Below are 20,327 nucleotides of genomic sequence, written 5' to 3'. Positions count from 1 at the left end.
TTGTAATAGTATGTAAATACTTTGTAAATATGATTATTGAAAGACAAGTTGCTGTGTAATATAACACCCAGGGTTTAACAAGTAACAGTCCATACTTCTAGATGCAAATTGTATTCTAAGAGATTATGAAATTTCCTCACTACTAAATATTCCACGCTCAACTGTAAGTGGTATTATAACAAAGTGGAAGCAATTGGGACCAACAGCAACTAGGCCACAAAGTGATAGGCCACGTAAAATCACAGAGCGGGGTCAGCGCATGCTGAGGTGCACAGTGCGCAGAAGTCGGCAACTTTCTTCAGTGCATACTGAAGCTACAGACCTCCAAACTTCATGTGGCCTTCAGATTAGCTCAAGAACAGTGCGTAGAGAGCTTCATGGAATGGGTTTCCATGGCCGAGCAGCTCCTGTTCCTGGAGATCCACCTTTCTGCAGATTCCAGTTCCAGCACTCAACACATCCTCTCTATAAGTATCAAGTGTTCCTGAATATCTTAATGAGCTGGTTCAGATAAGTTTGATCAGGGTTGGAGCTGAACTCTGCAGGAAGGCAGATCTCCAGGAACAGGATTTGGCACCCCTGCTCTATAGAATGGACACACGCCTATCGGGTAGAACAACAAAGGCTGTGATTTGTGGTTTTAATTGCACAAAGGTTTGTTTTCTAGTTCCTTTTGACAGTTAAAATAGTTCTTGCAGCATTGACATTCCATGTATAAGGTTCTAAGAGCAATGAAACTCGAATAAGCTCATACTGAAGAATCTCTTGTTCCTTTCATTCTGATCTTCTTTCATTCTGCACTCTTTTAAAATGCATCTGAATGATTAAAGGCATAGGAAAAAGTGATCATAGAGACAAATATTGCAAACAGCCTCACATCTACACTAAAACAGTTGTGCACAGTTCAAATTTGAGGACATTTTCTTCTCTTCATTTACTCCCATTATGTAATTCAAAACTGGGAGATTTCGGTCTGCAGAAATCATTTTATGCAAACTCCACAACCTTTATGCACACAGACTCCACCCAGTAGTAAATGTCATTTTATTTCATGAAGACAGTTATTTCATGGGGTTATAAGGCCATGTTTGCGTGAATGGTTGTAACCATATTTGGAAATTGATCTCAAAGGCTTGGGTGTGGACAAGAAAAGGGGTTTGGTTTAGGGGGCGTGGTCTGGAGGGTGTGACCCTTCTTACTCACTAGTGATTGGTGTGCTTTCATGCAAAGGAAGCCATCTCTTGTTTCAACATGCTGAATATGTCTAAGCAAGCATGCAACTTTAAGCAGATTTCAACTCAAGAACTTTTAGTACCATCCTAAATTACAGAAGACTCTGAAAATACAGAGACATTATAAACATTGAGACATTATAAACTAGGTAAAGGAAATGTGGTTTCCATTTTTAATTGTAGCCGAATTTCACTCATTCTTTTGTGAGATGCACACAAAACAGTGGATACACTGCAGTTAATATCGCTGTACTATAACAATGGTGTAAGCAAACTGGGTTGCAGCAATAATGTCTTTAATCAATAAATCCAACTGCAACCGAAAATCTAAGGAGATATTTCATGTAATCATTTTTAAGATTTGACAAGTTTGTTGCCACAACTTTATCTTTTTATCATTGCCAAAAAACAGATACATTTGCTACCGTCAAAAAGTAACACATGGAAGCATGTAATAAATAATAGACAGATCAGCAAGTAAGTATCAAGTTCAACTGTGGAAGTTACAACCCAGTGTACAAGACAGTAAAAAGATGCTCCAGTGAATACTTGCATAAATCTTGATCTGGAACAATTCCAAACATTGCGTTATTGGCACTTTTGGGCCCCACCTAATGTGTACAACAAAATTACAGCTTTCATGTCCAGACAATGCTAAACTCATACGGTATGACTAACCGATCAGCGATTCACTTTTCTTTGTTGCTCAGTCTGGTGATGCCACACAAAGCCTGAATTAAGTCAAGGGAACACTGTACAATTTTTATGGTTCTTCATGACTGTTGCGTGCCAGACTTTATGATATTATTCAAGTGAGATCTTGGGTAAAACCAAAGGCACAAGCCATTAATTTGTGCCATAAGAAAGTAACTTTAACACAAAAGTGTTTACACAGACAAGGTTTAGGCCTAGTCCCAGACTAAATGTTTGAGCTGTTTTAACTGAAAGCAACTTGCACTGATATATCTTAAAATATTTCAGTGCCATTGTTTTGTCTCAAGATGCACTCCAGTAATGTTTTTTTTTTCTCAGGCATGTTTATAAAAGCTACTTAAATGTCCTAATTGAACAAAGGCCTAACCCTAGTTTAATCTGTGAAAGCAGGCCTTAGAGAATGCTCATTAGAGAAATGTCTTGAGACTAATATATGTGTATAAAACAATGGAGGAAGGTGTCCACAGACATCAGAGGAAGGAAGACGGTAGGAATTGGTCTGGTCTGACTTCATTAAGGCCTTGCTAAGGCTATTGTCATCCAGTTGAAATACGATCAGATTTAGCAAGTGTGAACAGGAACAAATCACATGAAATGCGAAAAACATGGTGTAATGAGAACATACAATGTACAGTGTAATGTTCTTCAAGTGTGCCAGCTGTATTCATAGTTTAGAGTCAGTTTTATAATTAATGTTATTATAATTAATTGTCTTGCTTTAAGTTTTTCCACTTTTAAGGCAAATGTTACACAATATTCTGACTGAGACGATGTTGCTGCAACATTTTAATTGTGTTTTTATCCTCTTCTGATAGACTGGTAAAGTAAAAAAGGAATACTATTTTGTCTAAATAAATAACAATAAAAACTAAAATAATTTACTTCAAATTCTATCAAGAGAATTTAGGCATCATAAAATTATAATGTTCAGTATGAGAGACATTCACTTTGATGTTTGCTAAAAATTAATAACATTTAACACTGTTATTAACTTATTTGATCGATAATAGAGCAAATGATACCCAAACCGTTTTGATTACTAAAGCAATGTTCTACGTCACAGTGAAAATATATGTTAAACCAAAAAGGAATTGGTTACAACCCTACCCTAAATTAGGGTAAAATCTTGCATGAAAATCTTGCAAATCTTGAATGAAAGATTGACTGTTAGGTTGATAGAATATTTAAAAAACACAAAAGTGGCAGCAATTGATTACAACTGAATACACAAATTTCACGTGCCCGCGCCATTGCACATCTGCACACATGGAGAGTGTTAAATTCCCGTATTTTGTTACATCACGTAATCACATAAAAATAAAATGTATGTGGTCTCTATAAGGGATGCTTAATGACATCTTTGATCTCCCACATTGAGTAATTTGTATCACCTGATAGATTGCATTGTGTACATTCAAAGACGATGCCAGGGGTGAAACTCCACCAAAACCAAATCAACATCTGACAAAGACTTGACAGTATCACTGTCCAGATCAATGGATTAACAGTGGGCTGTTCCATTTAAAGAAAAATGCACTGGGGGCCAAAATGCTATAGAATATACCTGCTTTTCTCCTCTGTAACAAGTGGCTATGCTAATGTCCTAGCACTCTCATGTCAATAAACCTGACATTCTCTCTTCCTGCTGTACTTTGATGAATATTTACAAGGTTTCTACACTAATCTCTCAGACCTGTCCACTTCAGCAGCAAGTCTGCAGTTCTAAACCATTTAAACATGATAGGGGTGATACTGACATACTAACAAAAGCAGCACGTGTTGCTAAATAATGCCACCTAAGGACAGCTACAAAAATAACAACACTACTGTCCTTGCAGTCACCATGTACTGTTGTGAGTTCTGACACTTACCTGCAGCTATCAATATGATAACAATCCTGTATACATTCCCATTAAAGATTGTGTGTTTTATTACGAGGTAACATACAAATCTACTTTGCATGCAACTGCATCAGCCCTCTGGGAACCACAGAACAAGGTGGTGAAGTAGTGTTCGTGACAGAGCCATTGAGGTGAGAGAACAGTGGCTTGATTGTTTGACTGGAAAGAGGAGCCTGCAGGTCACAATGGCTTCCAGGACAAGCGCCAGGCTTCAACATTCAAGCTCTTCGTCAAATATTCCCCTATTTAATACTCCTGCACACCGCTTAAAGCAAACAGAGAGCCCTGTCCCTCCCAAATTCATGAAATATGCATGGAGTTGTTTAGTTCGCCATGCGTTAATTTATAGAATGCCATCTGGTTGTATAACTATGGTGTTTTGGATTACAGAGCACTAGTAAAATACAAAAGTTTTGTAGTAGATACAAAAAGAGGCTGTGTAGAACTTTGTCCTTGTTTTTCTACTCCTTGTTCCTCTCTTAATTTCTCCTCTTGACATGAGTGTGTGTGTGCATGTAATGCAGGGTGTGGCCCTCTCTGCTAAAAGTACTCCCATACCAGCCCAGCAAGATGGGTGTATGTATCACTTGGAGAGACAGGAGCCTGAGGCCGAAAGGGGAGTGGTCAGATGAGCCCCTCCCGTGGCATTAGAGGGATATAAAAGCCCCTGCACTCCTTGGAGAAGGCACTCAGAGGGATTTAACTTTCCTCTTAGTGAGCCTACCTGCTCTGGATCTCTCTGTCTCCTGCTCTTTTTCTATCCGATCCTCACTCCCTCATAGACGACAGCAACCATGACTTCGATCAAAACATCCTACAGTTCCAGCGGTGGAAGCATGAGCGGCGGCTTTGGTGGAGGTGGTATGAGAAAGAGCTTCTCCAGCATGTCTGCCAGCGCAGCACCTATTGGCGGCAGGATGAGCTCCGTGTCATCATTCCGTCGCTCCGGCGGTGGTGGTGGTGGCGGCGGTATGGGAGGAGGATCAAGCTATAGCTACAGCATTGGCGGCGGTGGCGGTGGTTCAGGATTCGGCGGTGGAGCAGGATTCGGCGGTGGTTCTGGATTCGGCGGTGGAGCAGGATTCGGCGGTGGTTCTGGATTCGGTGGTGGTGGATTCGGTGGTGGTGGATTCGGCGGTGGTGCAGGTGGATTTGGAGGAGGATTCGGTCATGGCGGTATGGCACCCATCACAGCTGTCACAGTCAACCAGAGCCTCCTAGCTCCACTGAACCTAGACATCGACCCCAACATCCAAGCTGTCCGCACCCAGGAGAAAGAGCAGATCAAGAACCTCAACAACCGCTTTGCCTCCTTCATTGACAAGGTTAGTCTTCTCTTTGAAAACACACACAGCTGCACAACATAACAATCTGCAATCTTGCACATCTGACATTTTGGAACGTTTGGTTTTTGTGCACACATTTCAAGGGCCTTCATATGATCTGGGTTCTGCTCATTAAATATTTCACAGCCAGTCACTTGCACTCAGAAATCCTGCTAGTGTCAGATTCAGTATAACAGTAAGCACATACAGAAAGAGACAGGATGCTATTGCATATGTCACCCCTGCGTCATTATCACTAAACTTCAGTCAAGCAGTCAAAGTCTATATCTTAGGCTTGAGGTGTTTTCCTTGTATGCAATTGTTCTTTGACAGTGAGGGTGAGTTTGGAAACCCAAGCTAGATGAGATCCAATGACTGGACCAATCTAAATAAGGGCATGGATCAAGTTTGTCAGCATTGCAGATGTGTGTGTAAATGAGTATCATCTTTAACTCTTAAACAATGGTCCTAAAAGTCTTATAGCAGTAACTTCATGTAGGTCCTAATAATCACTCTTTTCTTAAACAAACATAGGTTTCCTGTTTTTTTATTCTCTGAGACCTTTGGGGAGTTCACTATTTAACCACACCTTGTAAATTTCACCCCCTACTTACTGTAAGGGGCTACGCCCCATTTGTATGATTCTGACAAGAGATATGATCAGCAATCATGTAGCTCAAATAACTACTGATGTCATCAATGCTTTGTTCTTTTTATGTGAATCCTGCAAGCTCAAAGCCATTGTGAGTTTGTACAGATAATTATTGACATTCCATGAATATGCAGAACGAAGAGTACAGTTAGCACCTGAGGGTAAAGGCGTGCCCTTTGGCACAGGTCTCCTAGGAGCCTCGCCTTTATGCCAGAAGGGAAACATTGTTTTAGGAGCACAGTCATATGAGGTTAGCATTTTATCATCTCAAAGGGGAGTGTCCGTATTAATAGAACAGTTACTTTAAAGTTGCCAAAGGTGTGTCAATACAAGTGTTGACATGCAATTACTGCAAAAGACACATCTTGTGGCATAAGTAATGGCATATCAAAAGTCCCTGATGCCTTCTTTTCCTAATAAAGCCATTTATTCAAATCCTTTATTGGTTTATTTCAAATACAGGTGCGCTTCCTAGAGCAGCAGAACAAAGTACTTGAGACAAAATGGAGTTTACTGCAAGACCAGACTACCACCCGCTCCAACATCGACGCCATGTTCGAGGCCTATATCTCCAACCTGCGCAGACAGCTTGATGGACTCGGTAATGAGAAGATGAAGCTAGAAGGAGAGATGAAGAACATGCAGAATTTGGTGGAGGACTTTAAGAACAAGTAAGTACAGTAGCTGCGCAAGAACAGGTTTAGTGGTCTATGAAGCGCATTTTGTGTGAATGGTATAATTTCAAAAGGAATGTGCTAAAATGGAAAACTTTTCTTTGCAGATATGAGGATGAAATCAACAAGCGTGCCGCAGTGGAAAACGAATTTGTCCTGCTCAAGAAGGTAATACCTTTGGCTGCTTTCCTGACCCTCTAGTTATATATTTTCCAATTATTTTGATTGTTTATCTGTAGAGTCAACCCATTATATTGAGCTTTGTACATTTCTTCATAGGATGTTGACGCTGCGTACATGAATAAGGTTGAGCTTGAGGCCAAGGTTGATTCCCTTCAAGATGAAATCAACTTCCTTAGAGCCATCTTTGAGGAGGTGAGTGTTTGATGGAACAAGATGATGACTACAAAGCTTGTTTTCAATGTTAGATTTATCTCAATGCCTTATACCTTCACCTTGCAATTTTAGGAACTGCGCGAACTCCAGGGACAGATCAAAGACACATCAGTCATTGTGGAAATGGACAACAGTCGCAACCTGGATATGGATTCCATCGTTGCCGAGGTCCGTGCTCAGTATGAGGACATTGCCAACCGCAGCCGTGCAGAGGCCGAGTCGTGGTACAAACAGAAGGTGAGAAAAAGACTTTCAAGCATCAAACCATGACTATTTTTAGCAACCAACAAACAGATCCTAATGACAATGTCTCTCTTTTCGTCTTCTAGTTCGAGGAGATGCAGTCATCTGCCGGCAAATACGGAGATGACCTTCGCAACACCAAGGCTGAGATTGCTGAGCTCAACCGCATGATCAGCAGACTTCAGAATGAAATTGAAGCTGTCAAGGGACAAGTAAGTAGTTTGTTAAGCTTCGGATGCTTTTGGACAAGGTTTCGGCCTGAATTAGATTGCCATCCAAATCCCTAGTGTGTACTAAATGTACTTTTAAATAAAAGCTCGTTCAATTATCAAAACTTGCATGTGATGTTAGGAATATCTCAGTCCCTGAGAAGAGGATAGGACTAATGTAAAAAAAAGTGCTGCTGAAAACTAAAGTTGTAATGTCTTCTTTGAATTGCTCAGCGCGCCAACCTGGAATCTCAGATCGCTGAGGCTGAGGAACGTGGAGAACTGGCAGTGAAGGATGCCAAGCTCCGCATTAAGGAACTGGAGGAGGCTCTGCAAAGAGCAAAGCAGGATATGGCGCGCCAGGTGCGTGAGTACCAGGAGCTCATGAATGTCAAACTGGCCTTGGACATTGAGATCGCAACCTACAGGAAGCTCCTGGAAGGAGAGGAGACAAGGTCAGTAACTTTTCTAATTTGAAAGCTGTTTGTTTCTCTTGAAATTCATCTTTGTATGGACATTGATATTTATTTTCTTTTAATTTTGTCAGGATTGCATCTGGTGGCAGTTCTGCAACCATCCACATCCAGGAGTCAAGCAGCAGTAAGCTAATTATATTTTTTATCTTTACCTTAGATAAAAAGACATTATCAGCACATAATTTGCATGGAATAAACTGCATTGGTGTTCAGTATAACTAATGTATTTGTTTGTCGGTTCACAGGCGGTGGCGGCGGCGGCGGTGGATATGGAGGATTCGGTGGTGGCAGCAGCTATGGTGGTGGCAGCGGCGGAGGCTTCGGTGGTGGAAGCGGCTTCGGTGGCGGCAGCGGTTTCGGTGGTGGCAGCGGCGGCAGTGGCTTTGGATATAGCGGTGGCTCCAGCATGAGCATGAGTGGTGGTGGCGGCGGTGGACAAATGTCAATGTCCCGCTCCTCTGTGGTGCAGTCTAGCCAGAAGCGCCGCTTCTAAACTCATCCACCCAGTTCCCCCTTCCTAATATCATCTACCACCTGGGCAACAAGATCTTTTCACTCCACATTTCAATGTGTTCAACATTTCTTATGTGTTTAACCCCCAAAAACCACCGTGACCCAAAGAGACGTTAATGTCAAGTGTTAGATACGGTACCTGCAAAACAGCTTTTCACATTCACCGTGTTGTATTTGACTCTTGTTGTTTCCTTTTGGCATCACTCCTCATCCAGAGTACCAATAGTACTTTAGGGGATGCACAGTGGGAAAAGAACTAATTAGAGAAACAAAGCATGGGGCTCAAGTATTGAATAGCTTTTGTTGCTCTATGTCACAACATGCAAGTATTAAATTCACACAAAAGAAATTGCATTTCAACTGCCTTAAAATTCCTTGTCACTACAACCAGCATTGTTAATGTTTCTGCTGCATTATAGTGCAACAAAAGCTACTCTTTGAGATTTTACTTCCCTCAGAGAGAAGTAACTTTTACTCTTTTCTTTCCCTGATTTTGGATGATGGGCTGATGAGCTGTTTTGTTAAAATTGTTGTATTCATCGAATCATGAACCATGTACCACATGGAAACATCAATAAATCAGGGTTATATACAATCACTTGTCTTCAGTTTTTATTCCATCGACCGTTCTCTTTTACACAACATAGGAATACACAAATGCAACTTACATAATTGATCATTTAATCATCACTGCAAGAGGTAAATGGGTCAATGACATAGTGTCCACAATAAAGAAAAGAAATTAATAAAATAATGTAGTTTATGGTTTCATAAAACCTTTGTCAAGAAAAGTTAAATCTACAAGTGTAGTGTAATCAAGTAAAAAGCACGAACAGATTTAACTTAAATATTAAATAGATGGGAGTGTACATATTGATCATTACTTTCAAAAATATTTAAAAATAGATTTTAAGGTATATGTTAGAGACTGTGGGGAACAAATGTAAAAGGTTTAAAACTGAAAATCAAAAAATGAATTGATCCACCACTGTTCTGAATAGTGACTATGTTCTGGTGCAATAGGGAAAAATTAAACTTCTTGATCACATCAAGATTGGAAAGGCAAGGGCGCGCAATACACTCAGAAAACATGTGGGTATTAAAGTCACAACACTTCAGAGAGTTAAATGTCGCTGTTAAATGTACACTACACATTAAACATGTGTTGGCTAAACAGATAAACACTACCGAACACTATTCCAACGCGTTCCCATAGGACCCAACCACACCTGACCAAGCAGAGCCAAAATATCGGGTTGCAACAGGCACACTAAGCTCCCATTCAATAAGGGTTTGGCTGGCAGGTCAGTTAGTATTACTCATACTCCTTAAAGGACAATTCTGTTGTTGTTTAAGCGGGTAAACCTGATAAGTGTCCTTTGAAAGATACTACCCTAGCCGTTGATTGATTTATCAGACTGAAGACCTCGCGAGCAGGTCAAATACCATTAGAAACAAACCTTATAGAGCTTCTTGATTCCGTAGATACAAAATGATATACTCATTTAATGGTGCAGGAAACATCAAAGTAGATCGCCATTGTTCAATGGAAACTTGTTGGAACTTACAATTACTAACTTTAATTACTACCTAACCTAATAGCGTCCTCTATCGGCTATTTGTCAATTTTACTATATCAACTAACGTTTCTAAAGTGTTCATGGAAAAGTTAAGATTTTGTCAAAATAAATTAATAATAGACAGAAAATAAAAATATGTGTAAATAAATTTGAAATAAATGTGAGTATAAATATATATAATTGTAAAAAAAAAAAGAAACATAACCACGACACTTAAAATAAACCAAATATTTTCCATATCATATTTTAGATATATATTATAATATTATAATACAACTATATAGATGCCTTTTAAATTTAATATTAGGATGAGGGTCCTCACATGAGGATGAACAGCTAATATTAAATGTCAATATAATATAATAAACGAAAGAACAAAGACATCCACAAATAAAATGACATTCACCTTTATTTTTTACACTTTTATTTTTCCTCATTTCATTATCTTAAAATACCTGAGTACTTTAAAATTCTTTAAAAGTTGGTTCACAAACTTAATGTAGTCAAAATCTATGTTTGAAGATAGCCAGCGAACAATGTTTGATGACAAAAAAAAAGGATTTAATGATATAGTAAACCGTGCTTGATAACAACAGGTGTTAAAGACATCTAGCTAAAGGTGTTTGATAATAATAATAATAAAAAAGCAATCAATAGTTCAACAGTGTCTGTAATTCTTTGGAGTGCTGTTCTCCCGATGTAAAGATGAGGTATTATGTTGCAGTCACTCTGGGGTTGTCTGGGTCAAATGTCATGATCTCCATGTGGATAAGACCTGTGAGACATACAAAGGCAGAATAGCTTTAAATACAAATATAAGGCAAGACCAGCATGAGAATTTACAGAGTGACAAAGTACAGAATACATTTGAAAAGTTAAATGAGTTTAAAAGTTTTATGTGTGTATGCTGCTCTCACTCTTCCATTCGCTGACTCCCAGATCCAGACTCTCAAAAGAATCATCATATGCAGGAGACACAGGTTCGTTTTCAGGGTCATGGAACTCAGACAGATATGGATGTGAAAGGCCACTTTTTGCTGTAAGTCTGACCTCCGGGTCCAAAACCAGCATGCCTTCCAACAGATCGATGGCTGTAGATGGAACACGCATTAAATCCAAGCTGAATTACAGTAAAAGATGCAACAGATGGGAAAGCTTGTCAAGACAAATGTTGAAGCTTTGTAAAGTAAAGCCAAAATAATAAAAGCTATCATAGTAGCTAATGTACTAGTTTACCACTAGAGGGCGACTTTTACTTATTCAAAAACAATGCAATATCACACAAGAAAATTGAAGCTGTTAGTTAATAATTACTGGGAGCTATTGGTTTAAATAGTGTATAAAAGTGGAATCGATTTGGGAGTTGTGGACATACCAGTAGGATCCATACCAGAAAAGACCTCTTTGAAAGCCTTTTTCTTTTGTACTGGAAGTGAGCGGACATATGACTGCGCCTGCCAGCACATAAATACAATAATGACAAACAGACTAGAAAAAGATCCTAAAATAGACAGTTGTCTGATGGTATTTGCCTACATCTTTGCTTTGCATTTTCATAATAAGCGTTGAGTTTGGTGTGCCTGTCAGGGTGAGGATCTTCTTCAGCTGGTCAATACCTAAACATAACGTTAAGGAATAGGCACTATTTTGCTTGACAGTCATAGTTAAAAAGCGAGGAATGAGAAAGGATACTGTCACTGCCTGGGAAAAGCACCTCTCCTGTTATCATCTCGGCCAGGATGCAGCCAGCAGACCAAACGTCAACTGAACAAAGAACAGTGAGTTGTGACAAGACAGTGACTTAAAACGTACCAAGATAAAACAGAACCACTTTGTACACAATGTGTTGGGCGGTTCAAAGGTCACCTGTTTGAGTATAATGCATCCAGTTGAAAATGATTTCGGGAGCTCTGTACCAGCGTGTCACCACATAGCCCGTCATCTCAGTTTCGGTGTGTCTTGCCAGTCCAAAGTCCAGAATCTAACAAATAGTGTAAGAAACAGGCCACATAAGCCACTTTTCCAACCTTTCCTATTGCTTAACCGCTCCATTCTGTGCTGATCCGGCCCAGCCGGTACGGATATGGTTTCATTTTCCATTGTGGGGCTGATAACAGAGATCTTTGTAATGTAAATCAAATTGGTAACCCAAGAGTTTACAGACGATATGAGATGTATATACCGACCACGTAATGGAGTCATTTTCTAATTAATTTGCATTAACCAACCTTAGAACTGCTCGGGCTGACGGTGGAAAAGTGGTTATAGTAGTTACAGACAGGGTTCCCACTCTTTCATGAATTTCAGATTCAAGGACTTTATAAAGCACCTTTTATTTTAAATCAAGCATAATAAATACATTAAAGGTGGGTGTGTTACTGCCAATCTGTGTGTTACTACCTGTGTTTATCACTACTGCAGTATCTAAGGCATATACTGACAACTAATTAAAATTTTAGGGCCATGTGACTTTTTTTTTTTAAATCTAATGAGGAAAGAGGAAGGTAGAGTGTACGAGAGGGAGCAAGTTTTAACGAGAGATGCAGTTTGCAGGTCTCTTATTCCTGCTTTTAACATTTATTTCACACAGGTTTTAGTTTTCTTTTTTTATAAATCATTACTTTATTAAAACATCAAAATATAGAGATAATATTGTATACATACATTTTCCAATTAAATGAAAAGATATGGAAGAGTTAATTGTTAGGCCTTAAAAATATGCAAAATTATTTATTAATCACGTGTACATTGCATCTTTTAAAATATATATTTTAAGGCTTTTAAGACCTGTGCAGGGTGAGATCAGTCTTTATGGAAACATCCTAAACCATAAAATGACTGTAAAAACGACTTACTTTATATTATACTACAACAACTTTATATTTATATTAATATATTAATACAACTTAATATTCTAGATATGTTATAAAAGCACATTAGCTTCTCATCGATCCACCAGATAACATTTACAACTCTGTGTGTAAGCGGCGTAAAAATATGTAGTCTGAATTAGTCTGAACAAACCAACTGACTCGCTGAAAATGCAATTTCACTCTTTGGCAGTAGATGGCGCTTATGGAACAGCAGAAATATATTGGTTTCCCCGGTAACCTCTGTAAACAAAGAAGTGGCTTATAAACACTACTTTATTAAGCGTTATTCGTTGGAACTTTGATAAACCAATTTTTATGTAGCTTAACAATGAGCCAAGCATCGCTGAATTTGCACTTGGCACTAAGCTAGTTTAAAAGCTCCACGTTATGTGCTCATTATGCAGAGCTGCCTGCACGTGATCACAATCCATCCGCTCACGCAGCATTTTTTCAGGTTTTTCCCACTTCCTCCCCAATCAGTAGCGCCGTTTTTTTCTGGCTTTGGCAGCACATAAAGGCCAATTTTTGTAATAGCACCATGCTACTCTAACAAAATGTAGGTCACGCTTAATTCAAGCACTTTCAAGGACCTATGTTAGTTTTCAAGTACTTTCCAGGCCTTGAATCCATGTGTCTGAAATTCAAGTACTTTCAAGAAGTGTGGGAGCCCTGTACAGAGGACATATAATGCTTTTTACATGTTCAACTTTCTTTAGTGTGTAATGTTGCTGTTGGAGCATGAAAAGCTACAAAGTCTGTAAAGCTACAAAGCACAAAGTCACTCAAAGGGGAGTTATTCTCTATATCAGTAAGCCAAAATCTCTGAAAACCCTCGATTGTTAGCCTAGAAATCGAGGGCCACCCTAGCGGCAGCAAATGTAATTTGCAGCCAGGGTCATCTAGCAACTCTCCGTTGGCTTGCGAGCTTGAAAAACCAAACTCTAGTCAGGCCAATCACATCGTGTATAGAGTCAGTGGGCGGGCTAAACATAATGACGGTTCCGAATGAATTCCCTGCTACTTGAAAACAAAGAACATGGCTGCTGCTGCTGGCGAACAGCGGTCTTTCGAAACGGCTTTGACCGCGACTCTGGAAGACTTGGAGTTAAGCTTTTCTTTGATAAAAGAACAAACTTGACGGCACTGAAGTCATTCTTAAAATAGGAAGATGTGTTCTGAGTTTTGCCGTTTAATCTATCAACTCGCTCTGCTCTGTTGCTCTGGTTGGTTGTAGCACTGTCCTATTGCGTACAGAGGGAATTTGAAAAACAACCGTTTATCCAGCCCCTCTGATTGAGCCCTGCCAATGGTGTGTTCCCAGACCCAACATCTTGATGTGGGTCTGGCTTGTCAGGCTACTCAGTCTTGCGTTTTCTTCCAGGAACAAACACGTCACAATATTCCTCATTTAAATAATTCCCGCCCAAGGCATAAGCTAAATAAAGGGACGAGTTGCGTTAGTAGTGTGTTTAAACTCGCTGTTTTGGTAAGGGGCGTGACATTTTCAAAACACACTCCAAGCGGCTGACCAATCACAACACACTGGCCAATCAGAGAACATTACGCTTTTCGAAAGGAGGGGCTTCATAGAGACAAGAACTAAACAGAGCGTTACTGACAGACTAGGAAGAGAGGTGCTGCAACAATGTCAAATATGTGAAAAATAATGTCAAGTCAAGCATAAAAACCTATTCTAGTAGAGCCTAAAAAACAATATCATCATGATCATTTGTTTGTAATATCATTTGTAATATTTTACTATTATTTTGCTGATCATTTATTTTATGATAATTTTATTTAAATAATAACTATTTAACTATGTTTACCTTCAATTCACAGTTTTCATCCACGGCAAGGTTACTGGGCTTAAGATCCTGAAACAAGATACTAGTGTCATTTCATAATGTTTCATCAGAAGCTGCGTTTACATGCACAAGAATATTCCAAAGGTAATCAGAATTAATGCACATTAAATCATCATATTAGAATGATTTCTGAAGGATCATGTGACAATGAAGACTGGAGTAATGATGCTGAAAATTCTGCTTTACCATCACAGGAATAAATATATTTTAAAATATAGCTGCAAGCAGCAATACCGGGGCCAAGCGCAAATAAGAAGACAAGACATGCCAAAATGGCTGGGAGTGTCAGATAAACGGCAGCAATGAGATGATTTTAGTCAAAAAGGCTGAAAAATGCATTGTAGTCTATGGGAATTTCATGTTTTGTTCTATTATAACGTCACCAAGAGGCACAATCCTACCATTTTTTGTATGTGTCCTCGGAGTGAGCCCATACATGTGTGTGTCAATTTTGGTGAAAATATCTCATTTTCTTCTGGAGTTATAGACATTTATATGAAAAAACACGTAAAAAATGACTGACACCTGACTTTGATTGGATTTTACTACCCCTTACTATCAATATTTTGACAATAGGGGATTAGCTTGTAGCTAGCGACCTATGTTTCCGAACTTCTGATGTTTTCTGGTTTTGTCTCGATCGGACTAGAGGTTTCGAAAATATCAGCTAACATTTTATAAGTGCTAAATTACCACGCTGCACGAACCATACGCCGAAACCTGGTAAGTCTGGTATCATTGTACACGGCAAGGATTCAGGAGACAAAAAAAATTTACTCCCATGAAAATAAGTCAATCCCACCCAAAGTTATAAGTGTTTGTAAAAAAAATCTCCACTAGGTGGCGCTGTTTCAAAACTTCTCAGGCTCCTTCAGGGCATCGTGCTGATGACCCATACCGAGTTTCCTAATAATCTGTTCATGTGTTCATAAAATACAGCATTTTAGCACATAATTCAAAATGGCCGACAGCCAAAATGGACGATATGGTAAAATTGGATATCAGACGACTCGGCATGCCATCCTGAATCTAACGAGATCACTTGATTTTTGGACAAACGGTTCAGAAGTTATAAGCAAAAATAGGCATTTTTCGTATCTCCGGACCAGTAGTGGCACTGTGCCAAAACGCTGCATGTTGCCTCGGGTCATGCTTGTGATGACATGTACTAAGTTGGGTTTGAATACGATAAAGCGTTGCAGAGATATAGCCTTAAGTGTATTTTTGCAACCGCTACATAAAATTTGTTTGTGCGTTTATCAAAAACAGTTTGACGAATCAACTTGAATTCCATAAGATTCCTGAAGATGATCTGGTTAAATTTTTGTGAAAATTGGAGCAACGGCCTAGGACGAGTTTGCAAAAGTATTTTTTTCAGAAAATTCAAAATGGCAGGAACATTTTCATGACGGAAAATGACGATATAGGGTGCAATCGAATCGTCTTGAGCCAAGGAATCAGAAGAATTTTGTTTCTAGCTCTTATGGTTCAAAAGTTATTAGCATAAACATGAGTGCAACTTTGGACAGGTGGTGGCGCTTGAGGGATTGAGTTAGAGACTCAAAGTTTGCTATAGGGACAGTTGGGACTATCCTCTATCTGTGTGCCGAATTTCATAACTTTACCACTATGGGCTGCCATAGACTTCAATGGCGGAATAATAATAATAAGAAATCTTCGGTGCTTGGCCCCTAAATATATTCAAATAGAAAACAGCTTTTTAAAATTGTATTAATATTTAACAATATTACTGTTTTTACTGTATCAAACAAATGCAACCTTGGTGAGCATAATTTTATTTTATTTTTTTTAAACAATCTTACCAACCCCAAACTTTTGAACTGTAATGTATATTTATCACTTTATGAATAAACAGACATGATTTACTTTACAGAGTACATACCCGATGAATAATCCCAGCAGAATGGATATACTAAGGGAAAAACATATTATTAGCTGCAATATCAATCAATATTCATGTTTCAATGTCATCAATAAGTGGTATACAAGGAAGTTAGTGTATGACGTCTATCGAAGGCATCAATAACGGAAGTACAGAAGAATTAAAGAGTTTCAATGATTAGGATTAAGGCAAACCTTGAGTCCTCGCAGTATCTGATAGAACAGGTATATGATGACTTTGCTGGTTAATTGTTTCCTCTTCATTATGTGGCTAAGATCCTGAGCTACAAATGGCATCACCATATAGCTGGGAAAAAAACATTAGACAATGTAGGCATTTCAATATCACGGAAGTCTGTAATTTAAAAAAACAATTAACTTTAAATGGCCATAAAAACTCTGTATGGAGCACATCCTCTCACTCACACACAAATAAATACACACAAATGCATGCATGCGCTGCATCCCTCAGCCTGTCATGACAAGTGCAAGATTTCTGCACAGGAATGCATTCTGTTCATCTCGATACTCACAAAGTATCAAATTTCTCCAGCGAGGAATCGGGGGTAAAGACATTAAGGAGGCAGATCACCTGCAGGAAGAACAATACATTTGCATTCAGGAATGGTCTGTGTATTACCAATTAATGAATTGTTAAACATCATTCATCTTACAATTATTTAATGAAGTGAAGGGCAATATAATTTATCCCAAGAATGGAAGAATGGCACATATAGTATTTGTTCGTTTTCTTACTGTTCTACTGCTTCTCGCATAATAGAAGTATATGACAGACCATCGGACATTTAAAGATGTGAATATTACAAAACTGATCAGGCAAAAATGTACCATACATTTTGAATATATTACCTCAAATCATACATTTTCACCAAGTGTATGGGACACAAATATGACATTAATATTTGTTATGTTTTTGAATTCACTAGCAAATATTTTCGTTCCCTTGAGAAACGTTGCATTCGCTCGCAAAACGTTGGTCTGATACCCGCTAAACTTTTACTTTCCCTTGAGAAAATTTCTCAGGGCTAACGTAATACTTTTCAAGGGAACATCACATTACTATGATTAACAATACTTCAAGGTCAACAATTTGAACAGATTAATGAGATTTTCCCAATCTTCAGAGCAGACCAAGCCTCACAAACATAATTGGATTAAAAGGGATAAATCACCCAAAAATTCTAATTTTGTCAATATTTACCCTCAATTTCTTCCTACAACTTGAGGGTGGGTAAATGATAGAATTTTCATTTTTGGGTAAACCGATCCTTTAAAAGGAATATTGATCTGCTTAACATGACTGTATTCAAAAACACGTCATGACCACACCAATCTATACAGACCTAATCCATAATTGCTGCTTGCAGGTACATGTTTATTTGCTGTTTAAAAAAAAAAAAAATCATTAAAGCAAACTTTGCCCTGGCATACTTCGCCTAAACGCTGCTAAACAAAGAATGATGAATTAGTAATTCCAGTGACTTAACTGGTCTGGGGTTTGAAAAGAGGATAACATATTGCATAAATTATTCTTGATCCTCTTGCTACTCAACTTGAAGTACATAATAAATCTGCAGCAGCGTGAGGTCAGGCGTACTGTTTACTAAGCACAGAAACCGGTTTGTGAAGATAAAGGGGGGCTTTCACAAAAGTAGTATCATGAAATCTTTTCATTCTCTTTCAATTGACAGATGGATTATGATGCTGTTACAAACTACACACATACAAAACAAATGTTAAAGCTCCGGTCTAAATGATAAATGAAAGTTTATAAAGTATGAGACTGTCATAAGGAAGACACAAACAATGTAAATAATCCAGAAACGTGTGATATTTAATCCTATCCTGGGTTTCTTGGGGATTTGAGACTTACGTTGTCGTGTTGGATGTGACGGAGCAGCCGGAGTTCTCTGTAGGCACGTTTAGCATGGATCAGAGACTGGAATGGTCTGTAAAGCTTTTTAATGGCAACCTTTTCCTTTGTCTTCTGGTCGATTGCAGAACTGCACAGAAGTTATCATTAGGAACCATCGCATCACACTTTCATTTGACATGAAATTCATTTTCACAGATTACTGAGAGAGATGGCATGCAAGCACTACATCATACGGCTAAGAACTCAAATCTGCTGGAATCACGCAATTTCAGTATAAAGAAATATTACAGAAAGTGTTGTTTTTCCTTGTTCACTTTCCTGGTATTATTACATATTTTATCAGAAATAATGTATCATTTCCCTGTTTTGATAATGAATGATGTGCATTTGATTACTACATTTTTAGTTCATGCATATTTAAATAATGCATATTTGTAAATCTACAGCTCCATATTTACTGTATGCAAAACAAATATCTCCAGTACAACAGATGTTCATGAAAGAGCTGTGGTGTTTGTTGTAATGTTAGGAGAAAATACATTCAAGTGGACTTTTATTCCCTCTATTAATTTTTATGACTAGATTTGCTATACTGTATATAGACTTAAATACACCTAAAATATACATCTTAGGGCCATAACTTGTTTGTGTGCCATGAATTGTTCAAATATTTGTTCAAGCTTCAACTTTCTATTAAAAAAAATATAGCTTTTATTGTTTTTGTTTAGACACTTTTATATTATCACATGGTCTGATGTCAAATACCAAAACAAATGTGGTATTTAAAGCATAAAAGTGCAAGAAAAAATGTGTCTGTAAATTTTGTTTGTACATTTTTTTAACTTTTATGGTTCTTTTAACATCTGGTCAATGGATACAGTTGTAGATTAGCTAATACCGGCACATCATTAATGTACTGTCCTTATAAATAAATAAAATAATACAGGCTCATGACAGTAGAAAGCTTTATTGATTGAGTCAGTATTTTGGGGGAATTTCTGTGTTATCAGCAAACGTGCTGAAACCTGCCCCTCAGGTATGTGAGTCCACAGCTGTTTATTTTACCTAAGGCTCACTACATTCTCAAGTCTATGTCATAGATGCATAAAGTAAATCATTTATTACTAAATCTATACATCTGCATAATGAACATACCGGTAGTTTGTAATCATCAACAGTAGGCCTACTGTTTGTAAAAACGATGCATTATGCAAATTCAAGAATTATTACTACATCTACTACACCACAGTTATTGTTATTTATTAGAATACTCGAAATTGAATAGGGCTTTGTTCACATGCTTCATATGCCAAATCAGTTCCAGAATCTTGCTATATAAATCCCCTTTATGTATAAAACTTTTTAACATCTTTTAATCTCTCTTATTTGCCCAAAGCCATGTAAATTCCCCTTATCGTGTACACTACAGTATAAACCCGCTCCCATTTCACATATATAAATCTGACCCAACATAAGCCCCCTTCCTTACCATACTGTCCCATAGGCTCCAGAGCCAACGGGCTTGAGTGAGGCGTATCGGTCTGGAACATCCCATGTAGTTTTCTGGATCTCCAGTCTGTGGAATCCCGCTTTCAGAGGTGAAGCCATGGAGACGTCCACCTTATTCTTCGTGTCCACTTCCGTCAAAGCGCACTGTTCGACCACTCGAATTGTTCACAGTGACCCAGGTGAGCGCCAGTCAGAGTCGCGAGGACACGCCCACCTCCACGCACCTTCACCGTCACGTGATTTAGGTGAGGGTCCTTGCGTTCTGCTGAACCAAAACAACAACACGGATGAGTATAACAGTAGTTATTTGTCTTTAGCGTCGAATAAACTTGACTGTCGTCTGTCTTTATTCCTCAACAACAACGT

The 20,327-nt window shown here is 38.5% G+C and overlaps 2 protein-coding genes across 2 annotated transcripts; one reads left to right on the top strand and one right to left on the bottom strand.

Annotated features, from left to right (window-relative positions):
• The first annotated feature begins 4,317 nt into the window (after positions 1-4,317).
• Positions 4,318-8,933, top strand: krt5 (keratin 5). The gene is made up of 9 exons (XM_079803589.1): positions 4,318-5,172; positions 6,287-6,495; positions 6,606-6,666; positions 6,778-6,873; positions 6,967-7,131; positions 7,224-7,349; positions 7,581-7,801; positions 7,894-7,946; positions 8,068-8,933. The coding sequence occupies exons 1-9, from the start codon at positions 4,642-4,644 to the stop codon at positions 8,313-8,315; spliced, it is 1,710 nt and encodes a 569-aa protein (XP_079659715.1). The 5' UTR covers positions 4,318-4,641; the 3' UTR covers positions 8,316-8,933.
• A 1,366-nt stretch (positions 8,934-10,299) lies between these two features.
• LOC307118142 (mitogen-activated protein kinase 14A) lies at positions 10,300-20,327 on the bottom strand. Its single transcript, XM_079803608.1, has 12 exons — positions 19,942-20,327; positions 18,450-18,579; positions 17,089-17,147; positions 16,751-16,862; positions 16,557-16,586; positions 14,615-14,662; positions 11,782-11,896; positions 11,608-11,679; positions 11,452-11,531; positions 11,291-11,369; positions 10,833-11,006; positions 10,300-10,690 (listed from the first exon to the last, which is right to left on the bottom strand). Exons 1-12 carry the CDS (start codon positions 20,058-20,060, stop codon positions 10,629-10,631), a joined length of 1,080 nt encoding a protein of 359 aa, XP_079659734.1. The 5' UTR covers positions 20,061-20,327; the 3' UTR covers positions 10,300-10,628.

The sequence above is a fragment of the Gobio gobio genome, assembly GCF_949357685.1.
Source record: "Gobio gobio genome assembly, chromosome: 21".
Classification (NCBI taxonomy): domain Eukaryota; kingdom Metazoa; phylum Chordata; class Actinopteri; order Cypriniformes; family Gobionidae; genus Gobio; species Gobio gobio.
This window is presented reverse-complemented; position numbering and strand designations above follow the sequence as displayed.